Here is a 21,837-nt window from a genome sequence, read left to right on the forward strand (position 1 = left end):
GGTTTGTGAAATGGCTCAGGTGCTTGCCATGTAAACTGGATGACCCGAGCTCAATCCAGATCCCAGAGTGGAAGGAGAACTGACACTTGAAAGTTGTCCTCTGACTTCTACATGCACACTGTGGCACATGTGCATGCATTCACACGCACCATCACACACAACAATGAATAACAATAATAATATAATTCCAAAATTAATGAACACAGTCATACCCTCAGGGAAGGCCCAGGTTAGCAGGTCCTGCAAGACCTCAGAGATAGCCAAGGTCCTCAACAGGAAGAAATGTTAAAAACCCACCTCCTTTTAACGGAAAAAGTCTTCCCTATACGGAATTAAGCAACTGAATCATGTCTTATTTGTCCAGGAGGTAAAATTTATTATTCATGAAACATAAGGGTAGACCCCAAAGGAATTCATAAACTCAGACCCTTCAACTCATAGATAAGCAAACCAAGAGGCTCTTGATGTCTCCAGATGATGGAAGAGAAAGCTGTCGATGGTGCCTATATCAGGTTGCTTAGGAGGTGGCTGGGCAAAGGTCTGAAGAGCTAGAGGCCTGCAGGTTATTAAACCTGTCTGAGACTCAGTTTCCACATCTAAAAAGTGAGGTGCCTCCTTGGGGGCTTTCATGAGTGATGAGTGAAGAACAGACAAGTTTGCTGAGCAGCAGCTATATCCAAAGATGGAGCATATGAGTGTTTATTATTAAACAATTAGAAACGAGTCCCGGAGTCTGGGGGTACACCTCAGAGGTGGAGAGCTTGCCTAGTATGCCCCAGGTCCTGACTTCTATTTTTAGCACCATGGTATTTTTTTTTTGGAGGGGTGAGCCACAGAAGAGAACTAGAACATGAGACCTGATGTGAGACCAGAGTCACAGTTTTGTTTGACCAGTTCCTATAACCTGAGGTCCAGACTGCCTCTGGTCACCTCATGCCTTTTCCTGGGTGGAAAGTAGGAATTATCATTCATCTAATTCTAGGCTTTTATTTTGGTTCTGTTTGTTTGCTTGCTTGCTTGTTTGAGAATAGGCCTCACTATGTGACACAGGCTAGCCTAGAACTCCCTACCTAGCTCAGGCTACCACTGAACTTTCCATCTCCCTGCCTCAGCATGCTGAGTCCTGGAATTATAGGTATGTGCCACTGTTCCTGTTTGCTTTCTATTGCTTCAGTAAACACCATGACCAAAAGCAACTTGAGGAAGAGGGGCTTTGCTTGCTTTTCACTTCCGGTAAAAGTCCATTATCAAGGAAATCGGAGCAGGAACTCAAGTAGGAACCTGAGGCAGGAACAGATGCAGAGGCCATGGAGGAACGCTGCCTACTGGCTTGTTCCTCATGCCTTGCTCAACCTGCTTTCTGACAGAACCCAGGACCGCCTGCCCAGAGGTGGCACCACTCACAGTGGGCTGGGACTGCCCACATCAGTCACTAATCAAAAAAATGTTTCACAGGCTTGTCTGTGGGCCAATCTAATGGAGACAGTCTCTCAGCTGAAGCTACCTCTTCCCAGATGACAGTGGCTTTTTGTCAGGTTGACCAAAAAAAAAAAAAAAAAAAGGGAGGAAAAAAGAATCTACCAGGACAACCAGCATGCCTGGCCTTCCTAAGACTTTGTATTGCTTTTGTCTCTCTCCTCCGATCTTCCCATGAGTGCCTTTGGCCAAAATCCACTCATCTTGGTCTCTCTAACCTTTGCTTCTCCAGCTCCACACTACTCAACCTACACAGAGCAATCTTTGTTCCTCCACAGCATCATGAATCCGACACAACCTTTCCATCCTCCTCTCCCTGCTGAAGAACTGTTCTTTTCAATAGTTCATCTCCTTAAGGCCATACACATTGGTATGTAATTTAAATGGTATGCCATTCTTTAAATACTGTCTTGTAGTATAAGGTCTAATTGGAAATCATAACCTCTATTGAAGAAACTGAGCCATATTGTTTAATTCCTCCAAACCTCATTTCATTTTCTACCACATTGAGACAAAGAGTGTCTCTCCCCTATCTGAGGAAGGTCACAGATAATTCCTATAATTGGCAGAGCTTTGGCAAAGGGAAGGGAGGAAAAGATGTTGTCTGTAACCCAAAACACCAGGGGAGTGACTCTTCTCCCCTCTCCTCATGTATATCACGGTATTCACCAACTAAGGATTTCTTTCCTCTTGATTTTCTCTGTCTAAACCAGTCCTCTTGCACAAAAAGCCTCCCTATGAGTTAAATCTATTCTGGTCCCTTGCTTTGGTGAGCTCCCTCGGCACAACCCACCCAGTCTGGGGTTCTCACCTTGAGGCAATAGTATCATCCAGAGGACATCAGGCAGTATTTGGAGACAGCTTTGTCTGTCACAGCGTGGGGGATGATGCTCATGACATCCATGTGTTTGAGGCTAGGATGCTGCCAAGCACCCCACAATGTGTGGGATGCTGCCCTCCAAAATGGAGAATTTATTGGAATAAAATAGTTGAGATATCCTGATCCAAACTGTTCTAGGCATTGAGGTCACAAGGTCGCCAAAATCCCCAGCCTGGCAGAGGATTTATAGTCTGGCTATGGAACATAGAGTCCGGCTATGGAAAAGACGAAGCCTCTCATACCCAGAAGAAATGGAGCAAAGTTACAACCAATTCAACAATTTAATTAGCATCCACTACTCGGCTAACTAGAAGTCATTGAATAAATACCTTCAGCTATTTCTTCTTGGTTACAATGGTATAGTTTAAGCTCTGCGTCTGCCAAGAAAAGAAAATTCATGCAGGACCCTCAGTGTTAGGTTGCTCTGTCTCTTACAGTGAGCGACAGCCCACAACTCTGTGTCATCCTTCCATGAGAGGAATCTGGCACAGCACATTAACTTTCCTACAGGGCACTGATTACCTGTGATATTTTGCCAAAAACTCCCAACTAACCAAACAAGAGTGCTTGGCACAGTGCTGCATGCCTATAGTCCAGGCTACTGCAGGGGTCAAGAGTAAGGGAATAGGATTGCCCGAACTTGAGCATAGCAGGGTGTTGGGGGTGGGGTATGAGGGCATGACACTGTGAGAGTCTGCCTCAAAACAGAAAACAAAACCAACGATAAACTCAACCATACCACCACCACCACCACCACCACCTCCTCCTCCTCCTCCTCCTCCTCCTCATCATCATCATCATCATCATCAACAACAACAAGGAAGTTCCAGGTGGAGTGTGTACATCTGTAACCCCAGCACTGGGCAGGCTGAGACAGGGGCATCTCAGTTTGGGGCTGGGATGTGGCTTTTTCAGTAAAGTGCTTGTCATGCAAGTGTGAGAACCTGAATTCAATCTTCAGAAGTTAGAATCCAGGTGTGCATCTGCCTGCAGTCCCAGTGCTGGGGGTGGGCTGTGGTGGGAGGGGGCAGGAGGACCCCTGGAGCCCATTGGCCAGCTGAACTGATGAACTTCGGGTTCAGTGGGAGTGGCTGTGGAGTAGGGGTGTGGATCAGGGAGGAGTTAAGGACAGGAGTTGGGTGAGAGTGGATATGATCAAAATACACTGCATGTGTATGAAAAGAAGAATTGCTGAAAAATTAAAAATAAAGTGAAGGGAAATAGAGGAAGACACTTTACACACACACACACACACACACACACACACACACACACACACACTCCACACAAAACCAAAAACCAATCAATCAAATAAATAAAAGGAAGAGTACAACAAGATAAATCTTGGCAAAGAAGCACACACACTTATAATCTTAGGAGACTTATGAAGCTCACAGGCAGAGCCAGAGCTGTGGATGGAGGCCATCTGTCCAATGTTGCTAGCTCAGTTTTCCTTACCAAGTTCGGCCTTGAAAACTCCACATCTATTTCCATCTGTGAAGCAAGTATCCAAGAGGACACATTTTGGAAAACATTTCTTTAAAGTCGGCACAAATGTCTCCATTGAAGTTCAGAATTATGTGTTCTCTTTGCACTGTCATCAGAGCAGTTTTGGGGGACACTAAACAGTGAAGCGACACTCTCTCTGATCCCCCCTTCAGAAGTCTCGGCAGGTAGAGCTGTACTTCTGCTGGCCTCTGTATTAACAGGACAAGATTTTGCCCAGACCCTACTTCCATCAGCATTTGAAAAACAAATGGAAGAATTTGTCGTCACCACCTTAATAACTGAACAAAGCAGTATTGATTTTGTTTACATTTAGATAGTATGCAGAAAATGATAACTTCCCCCATAACTTTAAAACTAACTGAAACTTTTGTGGAGGAAAAAAATGTATCTCAACAAATAATGACCCCAAATTTCCATAAGGCAACAAAAGTACAGAGGCATTTGTCTAAGATCCCAAAGAAGGCACACAGTATAGCCCCCCCCCATTAGTTCCCAACTAGTCCCTAATCATCTTTGGTGTCTTTTACCACTAAGTCTCATACCCAGTTGCTCATTGTAAAAGTTCTGCGCAATCTGGGATCAAACAATGGCAGAAAAAGCTGAGAACTCTGAACTTTGAGGAAAAGCTGCACTTTCTCGAGGATTCTAAGCCTAACACCCTTGACTTTTCTGCAGAGAAAAGGCCATCAGGGAGCCATGCCAGGGTGTGCAGCAGTCTCCAGAGGCCATTCTTGAGAAGCAGGCCATTGCCCTGTGACTCCCAGAGGCTGAACAGGGCTCTGCCAGGCACAAGGGCTCAGAAAATCAGCAGCAATGATGTGGCATCTGTCCCTCTAGCTCAGGGATGTCACTCGGGGCTTTCTCCTTCAGGCCCTGTGAGTCACCCAGTCTGTTCAGCACCCCCATCCTTGTGCATTGCAATGGAGAGGAGAGCCCCAGGAGAAAAGACAAGTTCACTTCTGTCTTCCTTTTGGACCGAACAAGCCAGCTCCATGGATATAAAACTACAAAATCCCTGTGCTGGTGTCTGTGAAAGATTCCCAGATGCCTGCTTCCTAGAGTCTCTCAGGACTCTGGAAATAAGCCTGGTCCTCCTATCCTGCACCCCAATTTACAAGAAGGGAAACAGAAATAGAGAGGGAGGGGGGAGCCCAGGTGTTGTCTGGCGAGGCTGCAGGAGCCTAGCTCTGGCTCCCTCATCCCCTGAGGTTGTTAATTCCTTCTCTGTGGTAAACACTGTCAGGAATTGCACTCATAGGATTATGCAAGAAAAATAAGCCCTGCCTGTTTTCTGAAATGATGGTGAGATAAATCCTCCAGGCTGAACCTTGCTGGGATTTGAGACTAAGTATTTTCCAGGTAAATTTTTACTACTTAACTCACAGCTAATTAGGGGCTAGGGGCCAGTAATAAATGCTGGCCCATCCGCCACCTGCTTACAGGATGTATGCCGCTCCTGTTAGGTCTTTCATATTTGTTTACAAATCCAAAGGCGAATTCCAGAGCCCTTAGCAATCAATGCCAAGCGGGGAGCAGGCAGAATGGACTCTTGATCTAACCTGATTTTAAGCAGGTGGCTTTTAAAAGAAGGTGATTATTTTTTTTAATTAAATAGGCTTATGCTATTTTTACACATGTGCAATGTGTAAAACGTGTGCCCAAACTTTTGATTTGGCGATATGACACTGTCATCTGCAAATGTCCTGGGCCACATCCACAGCTATCCTGGGAAGTATGAGGCCCAGGGACCACAGGTTAGATATTCCTGTTGATACATGAATCATGTTTTCTCCCCTCCCCCCATTACTCTCCTTTCCCTCCCTCTTCTCCCACTGGTCCCTCTCTTCTTCTGAAACACCAACCCCCCACTTCTACTATTTTAAAATTAATTTTTAACGTTGTATAAGGAATGCTAAGTTTTATTCTGGCATTTTCATGCATATTACATCATGCATTTTTCTAATTGGAGGAGAGTATTAATGTTGGCATAAGAGGACACATTATTTTTGACATAATCTGAGTGCAAAAAAATGTTGTATTTTCACTCATGTATACATGGTGTGATGTAAATCTTTAGTTAATGTATTTATGATATGTTGGTTTTTCCTCAAACCAACTTTACCTGGAATGTAACACAGACATCCCTGTGTTGTCTAGAACTCAATTTGTTCAACCTTACACATGTCACAGTGGACCTATTAGATATTTTATCATCTTCATGAAATTAAAACCGGGCTAGGATGTCCCTCCTAACAAGGAACTATTGATGTTCCAGAGACACAGAAAACACTGCTAGAGTGGGAAACGAAAGGCTCTGAGATTCTGCAGGGCTGCCCATCACCCTGCCACTGTCATGGCGGGTTCCACCGACCTGAGCTCCAGCTGGGCCAGCTCCTTCCCTCTGGCTTTTATGCCAACGTCTTCTAGACGCTTGTACTTTTCTTCTGCCAGAGAAAAGATCTTCTACTGTAAGTTTCTTGTCATTCTTTTTATTTCTTGCCTAAGATAGTCCATTTTGAACATCTCCTCTCCTTTCTTCTTGTCTTCTAGCCTAACATGTGAAAGTAACCAAGCCTCACATTTCAGTGCTCACCAGACATCCCAAGCCACTTCTTGCAGCCTCACGAAGACAAATGTGATTCCGTGCCCAGGTTCAACCTCAAAGACCCAGGACAAGTGGGGGGGGGGGGAGGCCCAGGAGCCTGTTATTTATTGCTTCTCCCACTGTAAAGGGCTCTTTCAGCTGTGGGTGTTTGAGATATTTGAGTTTCTTCTCTGTGTTTCATTTGAGTCTGGGTGGTGGCCACAGGCTGTTTAACACTGCATGAATAACTCATACTAAGGCTGCGAGGAAAGTGTAGCATACTGCTCACTCTGGAGGGGAAGTCAGGAGGGCTTTGGGCAGCCAACAAAGATTTACCACGTCCTTATCTGGGAAATGAGGTGCTCCTTCCTGGTGGCGGGTTTCATTTACAGTGGCTGCTGAGGAGACTCGTCCATCAGTGAGCACCGAAATGGTCAGAGCTTGTTCTTGAATGCCTGGCAGATCCATGGTGCTGCCTGTTGCTTTCTAGTCCACCCTTCCAGTGTTGAGGAGCTTCACTATAGGATGACGAAGCTTCTAATGTGAATTAAGTGCTATTTACAGGCATCCATCAGACCAACACTTCCCAACAACGGGTCTAAGTCCCTCAAAAAAAGCCATGTTCTGCTGCATGCCTCACTTGCTGAGAAGGCTGGCTGATAACTGTGCAGCAGATTCCGTGAGTACTGAGGTCACCCTCCAGATCCAGAGGTCTGGCCACGGTAAGCCTCTTAAAAATTCCAAGCAGCAGCTAGTATTAGATTCTGGTAGATTAAGATTATCTTTTTGGGTTTGTTTGCATGCTTGATTTTCTTTTTAAAATTTCCATCTCCAGAAGAATCCCACATATTTTATAAATTCCTTCTCCCCTCTCTCCCTCTCTCTCTCTGTCCTTCTGGCAGCACTAGGGATTGAACCTGGGACCTCATGCATGCAAAGCACTCCATCACTTGGCTGCAGCTCCAGCTCTTCCATCCAGCCATGCTCCCCCACCCCTTCTCATGTTCCTGTAACATTGCTGTTGTGCTAAGTGTGTTACTTCCAGAGTAGCCTGGTGCTGGGGCTCAGTAGAAGACCATCATTGCCCTTGAAATAACGACACAGCTGAGGTGAGGGGTACACAGGAAGTGGAATGTCAGTCTCAAAAGTGAGACTTACAGATGGGAAACTCCAACCCCACTATCCCCCACCCCCATTGCTGAGGTTACAGCTTGTTTAGAAGATAATTATTTGATTTTATAATTACTTTTGTGGGTTGCAAAATAATTACGGTGCAAGCACATCTAGAAGGGTCAAAATAGCACAGGCAATTGTTCTGAACAGCACAGCCAAGCAACGCGCATGCTCAGCTCCGAGGTGGAGGTTAGAAAACGCAGTCCCTTGGTGGAAAGTGCCAGCCCCAGGCCCACAGAAAGGTCACAGTGGAGGTGGGAACGCTCAAGAGACTCCCAAACCAAACTCAGAAGACAGGCTCTTTCTTCTGTGGTGGCTTTTCATTGTCAACCTTTTCCGAATTCCCCAGGACATCTAATGGACTCTCTTCAAAGGACCAAGACTTGAGCCGGGAATCAGAGACACAACTATGGCCCCAGACACTTCTGACAGTCACTGTGATAACTCTGTTACACACACACACACACACACACACACACACCAAATAAATAATAAGAGTGCTAATAGTCAGGCATACTGGTGCACACCTGTGGTCCTAGCTACTCCAGAAGCTAAGACAAAAGCTGGAAGGCAGCCTAGGTATCATGGTTAGATTCTATCTCACAAATTAAATAAAAACTGAAACTGTCATTTGCATGAGTGACATACATACATAAAGGACTGGTTACTTGTTAAGATCCTTTACACTTCAAAGATCAACTATGGTGATGAATTGCTTAGAAATGAATGGTATTTTCTAATAACAGGGACTTTGCAGTAGTTAGGGCTTAGCCAACACTTTTTGTAGAGAACAGGCCTGTGAACATCTTTGGCTCCTCAGGGCTGTGCTGTAGTTTATGAACCATCACAGTGTGTAACAAGTGTGTGAAGCTGTGAGCCACTGGTACAGTGTGTAACAAGTGTGTGAAGCTGTGAGCCACTGGCACAGTGTGTAACAAGTGGGTGAATCTGTGAGCCAATAAACATGCACCGATGGTCGCCGACAGGTGGAGTTCATGTTTTCAAATACCCCAAGTTATGGCAAACTTTCTCAACTGATAATCCCAGGTGGGGAGCCCCAGGGCCAGAGTTAAATAGCCCCCTGGGGTTTAGCCACCTCAGCCAACTTCATTTTCCAGGTGGAAGAAATGGGACAGAAGTGACTGGAGGGCAGGCGGAGGATAGCAGTGGTCCCCTGGGCCGCCACACTTGAAGTAAACACCCCCTCCCTCTGATAAGCTCAACTTGATAGCTTGCTTTGGGAGGCTGGATTTTGTCCTAATTTTCCTGAATCATTTTTCTCTCTGCTCAATTCTTCAGTTTAAGAAGTGGAACTTCTCTGTCTAAATACCCTCCCTCAGAGGCTTGGTGAAGGGTGATTCTCAGGCATGAACATGGCTGAGAAGGCCAGAGTTGGGGCCAGAGGGACAGCCTATCCATGGTAGCATTAGCCGTTGTCATGGAGACACTACAGCAGGTCTGGGGGTCTGAGCTGTCCTCTCTAAAGTGTTCAAAGTGCTAACTACAACCTTAAAAGTTTCTTCTAAGGCCTCTGAGGAAATAAGATATATGAACTAGAAAATCACACACACACACACACACACACACACACACACACACACACACACACACACAGAGTCAGCCTCTGTCTGGTTCTCTAAACTTATTAGTTTTCTTAAATGGTCTCCATTTACCCTTTCTTGACCAACATGCCTCAGAACCTTTCTCATTGTGTCTCAAATGGCCTCCAAAGTGGCTATAATCTAAGTCACAGCAAATGTGTGTCAGAAGGAGGTGGGCAAATTGGACTTTTACACATAAATTGCCATAAATTCCAGACTGTGTTCCAAAGAACCTATTTTATTGGTATGATTAATGCATGTATTCCTGCAGGACCCAGCAATGCCACCCCTAGGTACACAGAGAAATGAAGACCTATGTCCACAGCTAAGTTTGCTGAAGAATGTTCACAGTGGCATGTTCAAAACAGCCCACATGGAAACAACCCATGTACTCAACTGATGGATGGATGAATAAACGTGCTATACCCACACATTAGAACACATAAAAGAAGCCATGATCCCTGCTCTATAGCATGGCTGAGCCTTAAATACATTAAGTGAAGTGGAGGAAGCCAGGCATAAGGAACTACATAGGACAGGATTACATTTATATGAAATGTCCAGGGTAGGGAAGTGTACAAACACCAAAAGCAGATTCATGTTTGCCTTAGATGGGAGTTACAGGACGATCAGACAGATTAGCTAAAGGGATCGGAGTGTTGGGGAGGCAGATGCAGAATAAATGAGGAATGAATATAAGATTTTGTGAATATACCCAAACCACTTACATGCTTTAAGTTAGTGAATTAGGTATGGTAAATGAATTATGTCTTAATAAAGTTGCTAAAGAAAAATTCCCCCCAGGGAATCTTGCATCCTGTCATGAGGCAAATCCAAACTGCCAAGCACAGAGGTCTAGACCCTTCATGTATGGCTTTCAGTCAAATCTCACCACACCCCAACTCCTATGCATTTCCCCAGGCACAGCAAGCCATTGTCCTTGAAATCACTTTGATGATTTGTACTTACCAGCTAGATGGGTAATTAATACATTGACACACATATTCATATATTGAACACATTTTGTTCCATGCTTAATATCCATGCACTGTTCAAGACACTAGAAATAAAACACCAAGAGGAGTCATGGACAGACTTTGGCTAAAAAGGCTCTACCCTTGACCTTGGACCTTCCAACTTTTCTCTCCACTTGCTTTTCACCCTGTCCCCAAGTGACCCTTTGTCAGCCTGACTCTATCTATCCAGTACAATCTCCCTCAAGAGCCATCTATCCTCATAAGACCTAGGTGACTTTCTACCCCAAGAAGGAGAAAGGGTCTCCATCTTCTCTGACATCCAAAGATTACCTCTGTCACAGCAGCATCACTCTCTGGACTACCAGGTTCTCTCAGGGCAGGAATTCATCCTGTCTCTTTCCTCACACCAGCTTACCTGATAGGTAAGTCAACCAAAGGCCATGTTCCACCCTCCCTCTGGCCTTAGGTATAGAAACAGCACAATGCTAAGGAAACCCCACCAGATCCATCCTCATATGGTGACTGCTAACATGCTAGATGATTTCTACGCTGGGCTGAAATTGCCACAGTTCATTTCTTCTTTTTCCAACTTAACACCCAGATCCTTGCTTCGATCCAGGTTCTTACCTGAAGCCCTTTCCTCTCTGGGCTCTCCTTTGCTTCCCAACAACATGAGGGTTGAAGGGAAGGTCACTTCTTTCCCTAACCCTGGTTAGCTAGCCTGCAGCTGGACCCCATTCATGTCCTTGCTTTTATCACAACTGCCAGCCGGAAATAGTGTATTAAACACAGCCAATGGAAGATCCCAACCTGTCAAGGTGCCCCTCCCTTCAGATGGGCAGTTTGATACTGTTTTCTTTTTCAGTGATAGGGAATTGAACCCAGAGTCTCACACACGCCAGGCAAATGCTTACCCAGAGCTATATCCTGCTCTCAAACCTTAGATACTTCTTGAAGCCCTCAAATGTCCAATCAAGTCCAAGAAATTCTTTCCATCTTTGTTGGTCATTAAACCACAGAAAGAAGCATTTGAGGCTAGAAAACATGTAGAGACTCTTCTGTTTACCTTGTGAAGTGTCATGCACATATTCTAGCTACTAATCTTTTGGATTCATCCTCTTTACATGTAGGATTCTCCTTGAAGCTACAAGTTTCACAAATATTTAGACACCTAATCTAAACAAAATGAATGGGAGCAGACATGTCAAGTATCAGACAGATACTTAAATGGAGGAATTTATTAGAAGTATACATGAATGGAATGTTATGCTAAAGTCAGGCCTAGTGGTACAGGACTATAATCCCAGCTACTCAGAGGGCAGAGACAGGAGGATGGCAAGTTTGAAACCTCCTTGGGCCATAGAGTCAGTTCCCGTTTCGAAATAATCAAAAAGGTTTGCAGGGTACAGTTGGTGAATGGGCACTCATCTACTGTGAGCAAGGCCCTGAGCTCAACCCTCAGTACAACAACAAACAAATAAGTGATTACATAAAATAAAAGAAAGAAATGAAGAAAGAATACTATGCTAAAAATAAAATTAGGTAATGGTTTTGCATTGCTGGTGTTGAAAGTATAACAAAACACATTTTGAGTTCAGAACAGAACTGCAGGATCTCCATCCTTTGACATTGACTGCTCAAGGTCAAGGGGCACTCTTTCCTGAGCTATGAATGGCCATGGCGACTGAGTTCTCTCCCTGGCCTGGTTCTTCCCAGGTATTACTAGCAACACAATAGTAAAATCCCACTTAAATGCACCTCAGAGTCATTTGGGAGTGAGGAGTCTGGACGATAAATTCATGGTGATGTGCATCCTGTCTGTCTCCTTTTATATACTGTATAGTTTTTCATAAGATTGTTTTCAAAGGTAACTTGGTGAGGTCATTTGTGCTTAAAAGCCTATGCTGCTTAGTAGGTGAAATCTGAACTCCTTTAAAAACTTCCTTAGGCCTTTTGTGACATCTTTTGCTCTGAGTGAGACTTACCACCCTTTCTGCTCCCCAAACCCACAGCTTTCCCTCTTAGACACTTCAAACTTCAGTGGATTTAAGTATCTACCGTCATCTCCCTGGCAGTCCCTGTACTTTTGGCTTCCATCTTCCCAGTGCGTCACAAGTAACTGGTTAGAAAAGACTGGCCACTGTGTTCATAGACTCCCGTCGTCAGGTCATTCTCTGCCCTATTCCACACATTTCCTGCAAACTTTCTTTTCTGGACATGCAGTGCTCTTTCATGGTTCCAATCCTCCATTTTTTCCTACTGAGATGCTTCCTCTATTAGCCTGGAAAAGCTTTACCTTTCTCCTAGTCCAAATGTCCCCTCCTTGGGGAAGCTTTCCTGCCCTCCTCACACAGTTACCAGTGTCCTCAAGATGTATGACAGTTACTTTCTCGCTGTCACTAAAGCCCCAGTTTTTCGAAGGTAATAAGTAGCTGGTTGATGTTCCTCTTGGTATCTACCCTTAACAGGGCAGGGCCCGGCACGAACAAGCTACTGAACTTACAAACGATGTAGGAGAGCCAAGCAAATCTCTGCTGTTTGAGGACTTGCCTCCTGAACAGAATTTGAAGGTCCACCTTCATTAGAATTGCCTGGCTCTGCACACTCCTTCCTGCTAAGTCCACTTTGCTTTTCTTGCTGGCCTCTCCCACCCTCTCTGCATGCTTGAGTTCAAACTCAGGATATCATCCCACATTTTAGGCAAGTGCTCTATCCCCAAACTTCACCCTCAGCCCTGTGTCCGTTTCCACTCTCTTCCCTATGTCCCCTGACCCTGACAAGTAACTGGATCTCAATTCACCTACCTTGACTACCGAGTTGGCCATAGAAGGACTTCGCCATTATAAATTTAGGTACACACGTAGCATTCTTTTACTTAGGATATGAAAATATATGTTTTAACCATGAGTTATGGAGAATGAGTGTTTTCATCTTGGACACAAGCCAAGAAATGTAATTACAGAAGAGGCAATGCAGTATAGTACAGCAGAAGGCAAAATCCAAGGCAAAACTGAACTTGGCGGTAACCAGACAAATGATAGTAATCACAGCTAATATTTCTCAAGCATGTTCTCTTGCCAGGAACCATGCTAAGTGCTTTGTACCAATTATCTCATTTAATCCTCGCAATCCCATGCAGTAAATAATACTGTGATATCCTACCCGGCTAGCAAGTGGAGGAAGCTTTATTTGCCAGCAAAAAAGTTCCAGTGTTCAGCTGTGGACCAATACTAGATGCTGCATCTTTCTTCCTGAACACTTCTGCTAGCAGCCTGGGCATCAAGTCATGGCTTGACCTTGAAGGACTGGCTACTCGGCATGTCCTTGACCTTCTCCGTGAAAAGCAAGAGTGTGGTCCATAGAAACTCCCAGGGCATGCTCCCTTGAAGGGCTGTCCTGCTGGGAGTCCACAGTTCATGGTAAGGAAGATCCAGGGCAATTCTCCCTTCAACACTCACATGGGAGAGTTAGGCATAGCGGTCCACACCTCTCATCCTAGCACTTGGGAGGCTGAGGCAGGAGGATTCACGTGCATAGGAATATTCAGTGAGACCCTGTCTCAAAACCAATAACAACTAAAAACATCATTTAGGCTTTGACTAAGAAACATCATTAACATTTCTATCACTTAAAATGAAACCTGGAGGTCTATCCAGCAAGTAAGTGGATTACTGAACTAGCATACGAGTGTCTGAAGGCAGGAATCACTGCTAAGTGCAACAAGACAGGCTGACATACTGATTAATCACCAACAATGCCTCATTTTCCAAAGGCTATTTTATTACTTTTAAAACTCACTACAAAAACAAGACTGAGCCTCCCAAGTATTTCTCAAAACTGTTAAAATGTTTCCTTTCTAATGAAATGACATCTTCACAGGAAAGGGTTTGCTTGTGTGTGGTGTTGGGATTAGAACCCACAGCCTCACACACACACTCAACACATGCTCTACCACTGAGCCACATCCACACCCACATCTTAGTAATCACCAGTAAGACTGCTTTCTAAAAATAATTCTCCATGACAAGACTCGAAAGGAATTAAAATAAGAATATGAAATGTTCAGGAAATTATATACAGAAATACTTTGCTTCTGTTTTGGATTTCCCTGTAAACTTGCTTTTCAATCATTTATAAGTGAAATAGTATTTTCCTATTGACTTCCAATATCAAATTTTAGTGAAAATGTAATAATTTCTTATAGCTTTACAATGTACACAATTTCTACTTTATTTAGAAATGTATAATTCTTCCCTCTTTTTCTACCAGCCAGCCTGTCTAACAAATAGGTAAAGGAGAATTTTTTAAAAAGTACCAGAAACTTCTGTGGGTTCTCCTCACTTGTGACTCCAATAAGCTTAGCTTTATAGAGACAGCAAATGTACACGACACACACACACAGCTATGAACACACACACCACAATCCCAAAATCTCTGCATCCTGTGGAGGAGGAGAAAGAAAAGCCATTTAAAAATCAACATGCCAGTGTCCTGAGAAAACGCTGTCTGCCTTTGTCCTTTGGAACTCTACGGCCTTTCTTGCTGAAGAAGTGTTACATCAATCCACTCCCTTATCTGAAAGCAGCTTCTGTACAGACAGCAAAGATGGGCAGAAACAAAATCTGGCCATGAGTGAGTGGTAGGTTTAGTCTACAGTTTATTGTCAGTATTAAAGAGATTGACTTAAAGTCAGCAAAACCATCTTTAATGCTGATGCATGAATATTAAGAACATTAAAAATAAATTAAATGGAAAGATAACTGCTCTGGCCAGCGAGTGGCTTGGCAAGTGAGGGCACCACAGACCCGATGGCCTGAGTTCAAAATCCCCAGGACTCACATTTTGGAAGAGAGGACTAACTCCTACAAGCTGTCCTCTGACCTCCACGCATGTATGATGGCTTGTGCAGGTGTACACGTACACATACACACACACACACACACACACACACACACACACATAAATAAATGTGATTTTTAAAAGATCATGGCTAAAATGTAACTTTATGTACTCTTCAACTAGCCAAGAATATTTTTCTTTTAAAATGTATTATATAGATATCAGCTAAAGACATTTGGTTATAGATCTTTAGATGGAAAAATTATTAAAATATGCTTTGTTTAAGATGATTGTCATTTTAGGGGAAGACTTATTAAACAGGTCACAGTTTTCTAGGGATGCAGCTACGTGGCCTCTTTAAGGTTGGATAAGGACCTAGACACACTTAGGGAGGGAGATGCTATACAGGTGAGACCTATTACACACAGTATCTTTCTCCAGCTGGGAATGTGGCTCAGTAAGAGAGTGCTTGCCTAGCCTGGCTAAGGCCTCGGGTTCCATCCTCAGCACCGTAAAGGAAGAGCAGGAGAAGGAAGGAAGGATTTTCCCCATTGAACCTTACCAAACAGGTGCACTGGGAGAAGTCTGTACCCTTAAAACCCAGGGAATACATTTTCTTTAAAATAGTTGTTGCTCAGGTGAAATGCTGAGCAGGTAAAAACATTTGGCACAGAGCCTGAAGACCCGGGTTTGATCCCTGAGCCCCATAAGGTGGAAGGACAGAACTAACACCCAGAAATTATTCTCTGACCTCCATATGGGTGACATGACACAGCACACCAAACACACACGCATGTGCACGCACGTGCCCAAGCACACACACACACACACACACACACACACACACACACACACACACACACAGAATGAATTAAATAAAAATTTCTGATGTCCCTGCCTTACATAAAAAGAATGAATCCACCTGGACTACATTCTATTTCCCTTAATAAACTAGGGTACCACACGTTTAGTAGGACTGATCAGTGGTACAGAATTAGGCAAAAAATTAGGTACTGCGCCCTTGGCCCCTCTCACCTACAGATCTCCTTCAATTAAATACTTGTTAAGTGACAGGAGAACATTCTTGTGTATACGCTTCTGAGGTCATTCTGAAGTTTGAAGCTATGGAGAAAAATGTGTGTGTCTTAAAAGGAAAGAGGCTGCAGGTTAAAATACATGCCTGCCTTGAACAGCACACAACACATGTTACCAGTGATGGAGCTCCTAATTGCATATATGAGCATGCATCCTTGAGTGTAGAAACACGCCTTTCCTTATTATAGCAGTGCACAGAGACACTAATTTAAACAAACTCCCACGAATGGGGAAGCAGCCCATTTGGGATACCATTCAGTCCACAGAGCGACTGGCATTTAATAAGTAGCTTGGTCTGCAGCACAGTCTCCATTATACTACATGGGAAAGGTCTAGTTTGGGGTCTAGTTAATCGCTTGTAGGCATTCACCGTGGTGTCTCCAGTTCACAGTCAGCATAAGAAACAAATGCATGTCAACGTGTGCTTCTCAGAAACCATTCTCTTCCTCTAAACCCAACAGGAAGAGTTTAGCTCTCTCTCCCACCTCCAGTACTGTCCCAGTTTGCTCTTGGCTGCCTTGCTCCACACCACACAGCCTCTCTCACATTTTAATCAAAGAAAACTATAATTAAGCTAGCAGGACTCTAATTTTGAAAAGACATTAGGCCATCCGCAGTCACTTCATTACCCAGCACTTCAGAGGCCAGCAGAGAACCGGAGGGACTCTAAGTAATATCTCTTCTTCCGAAGGGAACACAGGAAAGCTGCCCGCTCAAGCAGGTGTACCGGAGCTAGGCAGTGAGCTCAGGGCTGGCCCTCAGCTCAGTCTCCCTCTGTCAAATTTGCTGCTTAAAACTTTTCCGGGCGACCTTCAGCGGTCCTCCTGAGTGTCTGCTCAGTGAGCTGCTGGGGAAGCGCCTAGAGGCTCTTAGGAAGGCACCACCACAGAGGCATTCACATTGGCAGAGGCTTCTGCCCGCTCCAGGGCCAACTGTCTCTGGTCCTTGGCTCTTTCTGCCCAGGGCCACTGCCTGCACCTCCCCCACACCGGACACTAGGCATCCTTCCAAGAGGGATCAGCAGCAGCGGCACTCACAAATAAATAAATAAATAAATAAATAAATAAATAAATATCACAGCCATGTTGTACTCTAAAGGGACACCACCATTCCATACAACTCCACAAATTCTCAGTGAGCTGGGTGGGTCCCACAGGGGTCAAGACCAATGACCTCTTTCAAGGGAACCCACCTTAAGGAAGCCCATATCAGTAATGTAACCCGGCACATCCCACAGTTAAGGAGCCGGTAGAGATGGGGTGAACATTCAGTGGAGGGTAGGGGGATGGGGGAGCAGGCGTAACATCTTTTTAAAAAGCTTTTGGTGCTGCTGTGGACAGATCCCCCAAGACCCCACCTTCTTAAGTCAAATCCCCACAGTTGCTTTTTTTTGGGGGGGGGGCGCCGCTGAAAGCCCACTGACTCGGGGTGACACTCTGCAAAGTGGGGGTCCGGGAGCGGGGGTGGGGGCGGCTAAACGGAGGTGCCCACAGTTGTCCAGGTGGCAGACTTCGGCCGCACCAGGGACCGTAGACTGGCAGAGCCGCCTTCCCGCCACCTCCCCGACGCGCCCGGCACTCACCGTCGCGGCCGTCCTCCCCCCGGCTGCAGTTGCTGCAAATGTGCTTGATCTCCTTGCCCAGTTGACAGTGGATCACAAACGACACGTTGTTATTGTTGTTGGGGGCGGGGTCCTTCGGGGGCTTCATGCTCAGCAAATAAAAAGCTTTCTTTTTGGGCTTCACGGCGGCGCCCGCGCCTGGCACGACGCCCTGCCTGCAGCGCGGCTTCGCGGCGCGCGTGGGCTCCGCCATCCGCTCCCCGGGCGTCCGGGGCCGGTCGCTGATCGCCGCCCCGCGCGCTGCCACTCGCGTCCCCCGGCCGCGCCCGCATACCCCCACGCTACACCAGCGACACGGCGGGGCGGGGCGGGGCGGGGCAGGATGGCGCGCTGGAGGTCTTGACCTCGCCGAGCCTGAGCGAATCCCGAGACCCCGGGGGAAGGGCTGCGGAGTGCTGAACCGGCTCTTCCACTAGCGAAGCTCTGGCTCTCCCGGGGCAGCCCCACCCCTCGGTGAATCGCAATACCCGCAGCTCCCAGCCAGCGGGGTTTGTGGCCACCTTCACTCTGGAAACTCAGGGCAGGATGCCACGGCCACCCCCTTCCAAGCCTCCCGCTGCCAAACGCAAGCAAGATGTACTACTACAGGAGGCGGCTGTCCCAGCCCTAGGGTGGAATCGAGGCCAGGACAAATTATATTCTCGGGTGGGTCCAAGCACATCCCAAGACCAGACAACCTGTTACAGCATCCTTGATGTTTTTGCTTCCAGTGGAAGTCCCCGAGATGAAGGGGACTTTCCTCCAGGGTTCTCAGTTGCAGTCATAGGGGAAAACCCGTTTTCCATTCATTCTCAAACAACAGGCAACTTAGGGATACTGGCTCATTTGACTGATTTGACTGCTCTTCAGCTGCCATTGCTCTGTGATTAAGGGCTTAGCAAAGCAAGTGACACTATAGAGACTTCCAGAGAACAGTATCCGAAAGAAGGCAAATTCACAGCCGTGTTTATTGAGTCTTGATTATTCTGAGTGACTTTTAAAAGATGTTTCAAATCCACTCACTCATTCACAGGACATCCCGAGACTGGTCCTAAATCACCTTTCAGGGAATCTAGGCTTTGAGAAGCTACACTTTGCAATCATATTGAATGCTTATTTTTTAAAAAAAAGACTTTGAGGCCAGGAGATTTTGGTTTAGTAGGTCATTGTAGAGCCCCGGGAATCTGTAGCATTTAACAAGCTCTCTGGGTAATATTGATGAAGCATTAACAGAAACAGGTGTTTACAGCCAGGCATGTCCGATTCCAAGCCCGTGTTCTTTCTATCATGTCCTAGTCCCTCTGCGTCCCAACCTTGCCGTCTTTCCCCTTTGTTTGAGCCTACCAAAAGAGTGTCAGTCAAAGAATGTACAGTCACTTTCAGTGTTACCAAGAACTTTCTGGATGCTAATTTCCAAAAGAAAAAAAAACAACAAAAAATTAACCTACACAAAAGACAGGCCACTGCTGTCTCTCCTCTATGAAGGGTTCTTCCCTGGGTAAGAGTCCGTGCAGGAGAGAAGCTAAACATTTTGTGATGTTTCTAGGCACACTAATTACACCATCTTATCATTTGTCCCACTTCTTATCTGCTGTCCAAACCAGGACAGTTAGGCTCATTTTTATTACTGTTGAGTCAGTATCTAGCTGCCATCCTCTGGAGGAGATGTAAGGGATGGGGGAGGGCAGGTGTTGGGGAGGTGGTCTCTTAGGTCTCCCTTTCTACAAGTGCTCATCAAGGGCTTTGATAACATCTCCCTTCTCACCTGGATCATCAGTCAGACCAGCCATAGGTAAATGTCACTGTATCTGCTCCTGTCAGATGATGTCACTGAGTCCTCAGCTAATTATACCCTGTATCTGGGTGATGACAAAGATACATTTGTAGTATTGTTTAGATGCCCAAAAGGATGAATCTCATTGTGTCATAGGCAAACATATTTTCTAACCCTTGGGCCTTGCCTTCATCCTGTCTCCTCTTAGCTCTGCCGAGAAGAGAGAAACAGTGTTCAGAGCACATTACATCCTTGCTGAATTGTGTTTTGAACATTGCCAGCCTTTCCAACTTCATTCTGCCCCACAGGTCAGAATAAGAAGCCCTGCGTAAACCCCCATCCGGCCTTATTAAAACAACTGGACTCGAAGCAATCTGTTATTTAGTCCCTGAACACTATGCCTGACCCAAGGCTGTGTGTCCTCATCTTAATTGGCCAAGTATCATCGTGATTGCAGCAGAGCAAACTTGGACACAGCTGCTGGGGAAAGCTTGCATAGCAAATGATGTGGCCTGAGGCGGGGGCTCCTTATTCAAGAGAATTGTGCAAGAGGCCTGTGGCTTGTCTTGGACTGTTGCTTGTTTGGTGGTCCCTCTTCCTAAATGCCCTCCTTGAGTTGGCATCCTCTAACTGGTGGTGCCCAATGGTACCGGCTTGTGACATGAAGCTATTTATATTGTAATAAATTAAAATGCAATGAAGTTAAAACCCAGTTTCCCAGTTGTGCTAGCCACACTTTAGAGGATAGTGGCCACATGTGGCCAGCAGCTGACATATTCAACAAGGAGGCTGATAGAACGTTTCTAGCCTCATGTGATGTTCCTAGACAATGTCTGAAGTCTTGCACCTGAGGCTGAAGGACAGAAGTGCCATCTCCTATTGCTACAACAGAAGGTGGGCAAGGGGGACCAGAATACAACACAGTGCTAGTGCTTGTATCTGGCGGCTTCTAGTGCCACTTTGTTTCAGTAAGTAGCGGGGCTGATGGGAAAGTGTTCCCTGTGTTCGCTCTTGACCTTGTTCTGTGCGCTGTGTACCTCCTTGGTGAAGCCTGCTTCTGATGTCTGTTGTTAAAACATCCTTGCTGATAGCTCCTGATGCCAAGTGATGCCTTTTACACAGCCTGTGCTTGTCTCCACCCACGGACAACTCATGCTTAATGATTAGCCTGTTCTGGTTTAACTCAATTGTTGCTGTTGGTAGTTATCCCCTCCCTTCCATCACGAAAACGGCCATCCTAAAATGTTCTATGAACACATGCAGTGGGGTTTTCCTTCACCTTTAAAAGCAAGAGGGGATATGCTGAAGGGAAGACAGCCCTACACGTTCTATCACTCAGAACAGGAGGACTCCTGCACACCAGGCCTAGGTGACTTTCTTGAGATTTTTTTTTTTTTTAACCCAGACAATCTAAATAGGAAAGAACCCTGGCAATCAGTCTCGCTGTCACTTATTTGGATAACAACCTTTTCCCATCCCATCCTACACTTGACTTGAAGAACTCATTCTTAAATTGGTTTGGTGTCCAGAGACTCTGCTACTCAAAATGCAATCCCAAAGACCTACCGACTCAGGGCAGTTATTACAACTGCCGAACCCAAGCTCTGCCTCCAAATCTGCATTTTAACAAGATCTAGAAGTGACCTGGATGCACAGTAAAGCCTGCCAAGCACCTGCAGGAATCAGCCTGATAAGACCATGGATTGTCTATGGGAAGAATGCGTATCTTAGCTCAAAAGCAAGAAGGTAAGACTTCTGGTGTCACAGACCTTAAAGTTTAGTGAGGAAGGACAGGCACTTGGTGAAAGGACAGACAGCAACAAGAACAGCAAAGCACTGATGGAAACGTCAGCTCTGTAATCAGGAATAGCCATGGAGAACAATGCGCTCAATTATCCGAGCCAGGACCGTGTGCAGAGGAACTCTGCAGAGATTTGCATGAACAAGGTGGAGCTCTTCCACGGAGAGGTGTCCATGAAGGCTGATACACAGCAATTAGGGGAGGAGAGTGGTAGTGGTGGTGTCAGAGGCACTGTGGGGAGAATGCAAGCTTGTAGGGGGAAGGAAGCTGTGGGCTGGGGCCTGGAGGTGAGGAAGGACAGGCAGCCATCAGCCAGCAAGGTAGGGACCGAACACTGGGCTTTCTAGATGAGTGCACAGTTATGTGACATGAAGACAGCAGGTCTTTGACATGTTCCCAATCTAAATGTGAGAAGCTGGGAGCATCCATTCCAAACCAGTGGTTTAGGAAGAGGGACTGGACAGAGTTCAGGGAAGAGCTTTTGGGGACATGTCTGTATTAGTTACTTTTCTTGATGCTGTGGCAGAA

The 21,837-nt window shown here is 45.6% G+C and overlaps 1 protein-coding gene across 2 annotated transcripts in view; it reads right to left on the bottom strand.

The window, feature by feature from the left end:
• Phactr1 (phosphatase and actin regulator 1) overlaps positions 1-21,837 on the bottom strand; it is a 285,223-nt gene that overhangs the window by 218,521 nt on the left and 44,865 nt on the right. Inside the window, exon 1 of one of the 2 annotated variants that reach the window (XM_059263120.1) lies at positions 17,717-17,954. The exons of the other annotated variant lie outside the window; for it this stretch is intronic. Coding sequence (XP_059119103.1) covers positions 17,717-17,948 — 232 coding nt within the window. The 5' untranslated portion in view covers positions 17,949-17,954. Of the gene's footprint in view, positions 1-17,716; positions 17,955-21,837 lie in introns of those variants that run through there. 2 annotated transcript variants of the gene reach the window in all.

This window comes from Peromyscus eremicus, chromosome 5, assembly GCF_949786415.1.
Source record: "Peromyscus eremicus chromosome 5, PerEre_H2_v1, whole genome shotgun sequence".
Taxonomy (NCBI): domain Eukaryota; kingdom Metazoa; phylum Chordata; class Mammalia; order Rodentia; family Cricetidae; genus Peromyscus; species Peromyscus eremicus.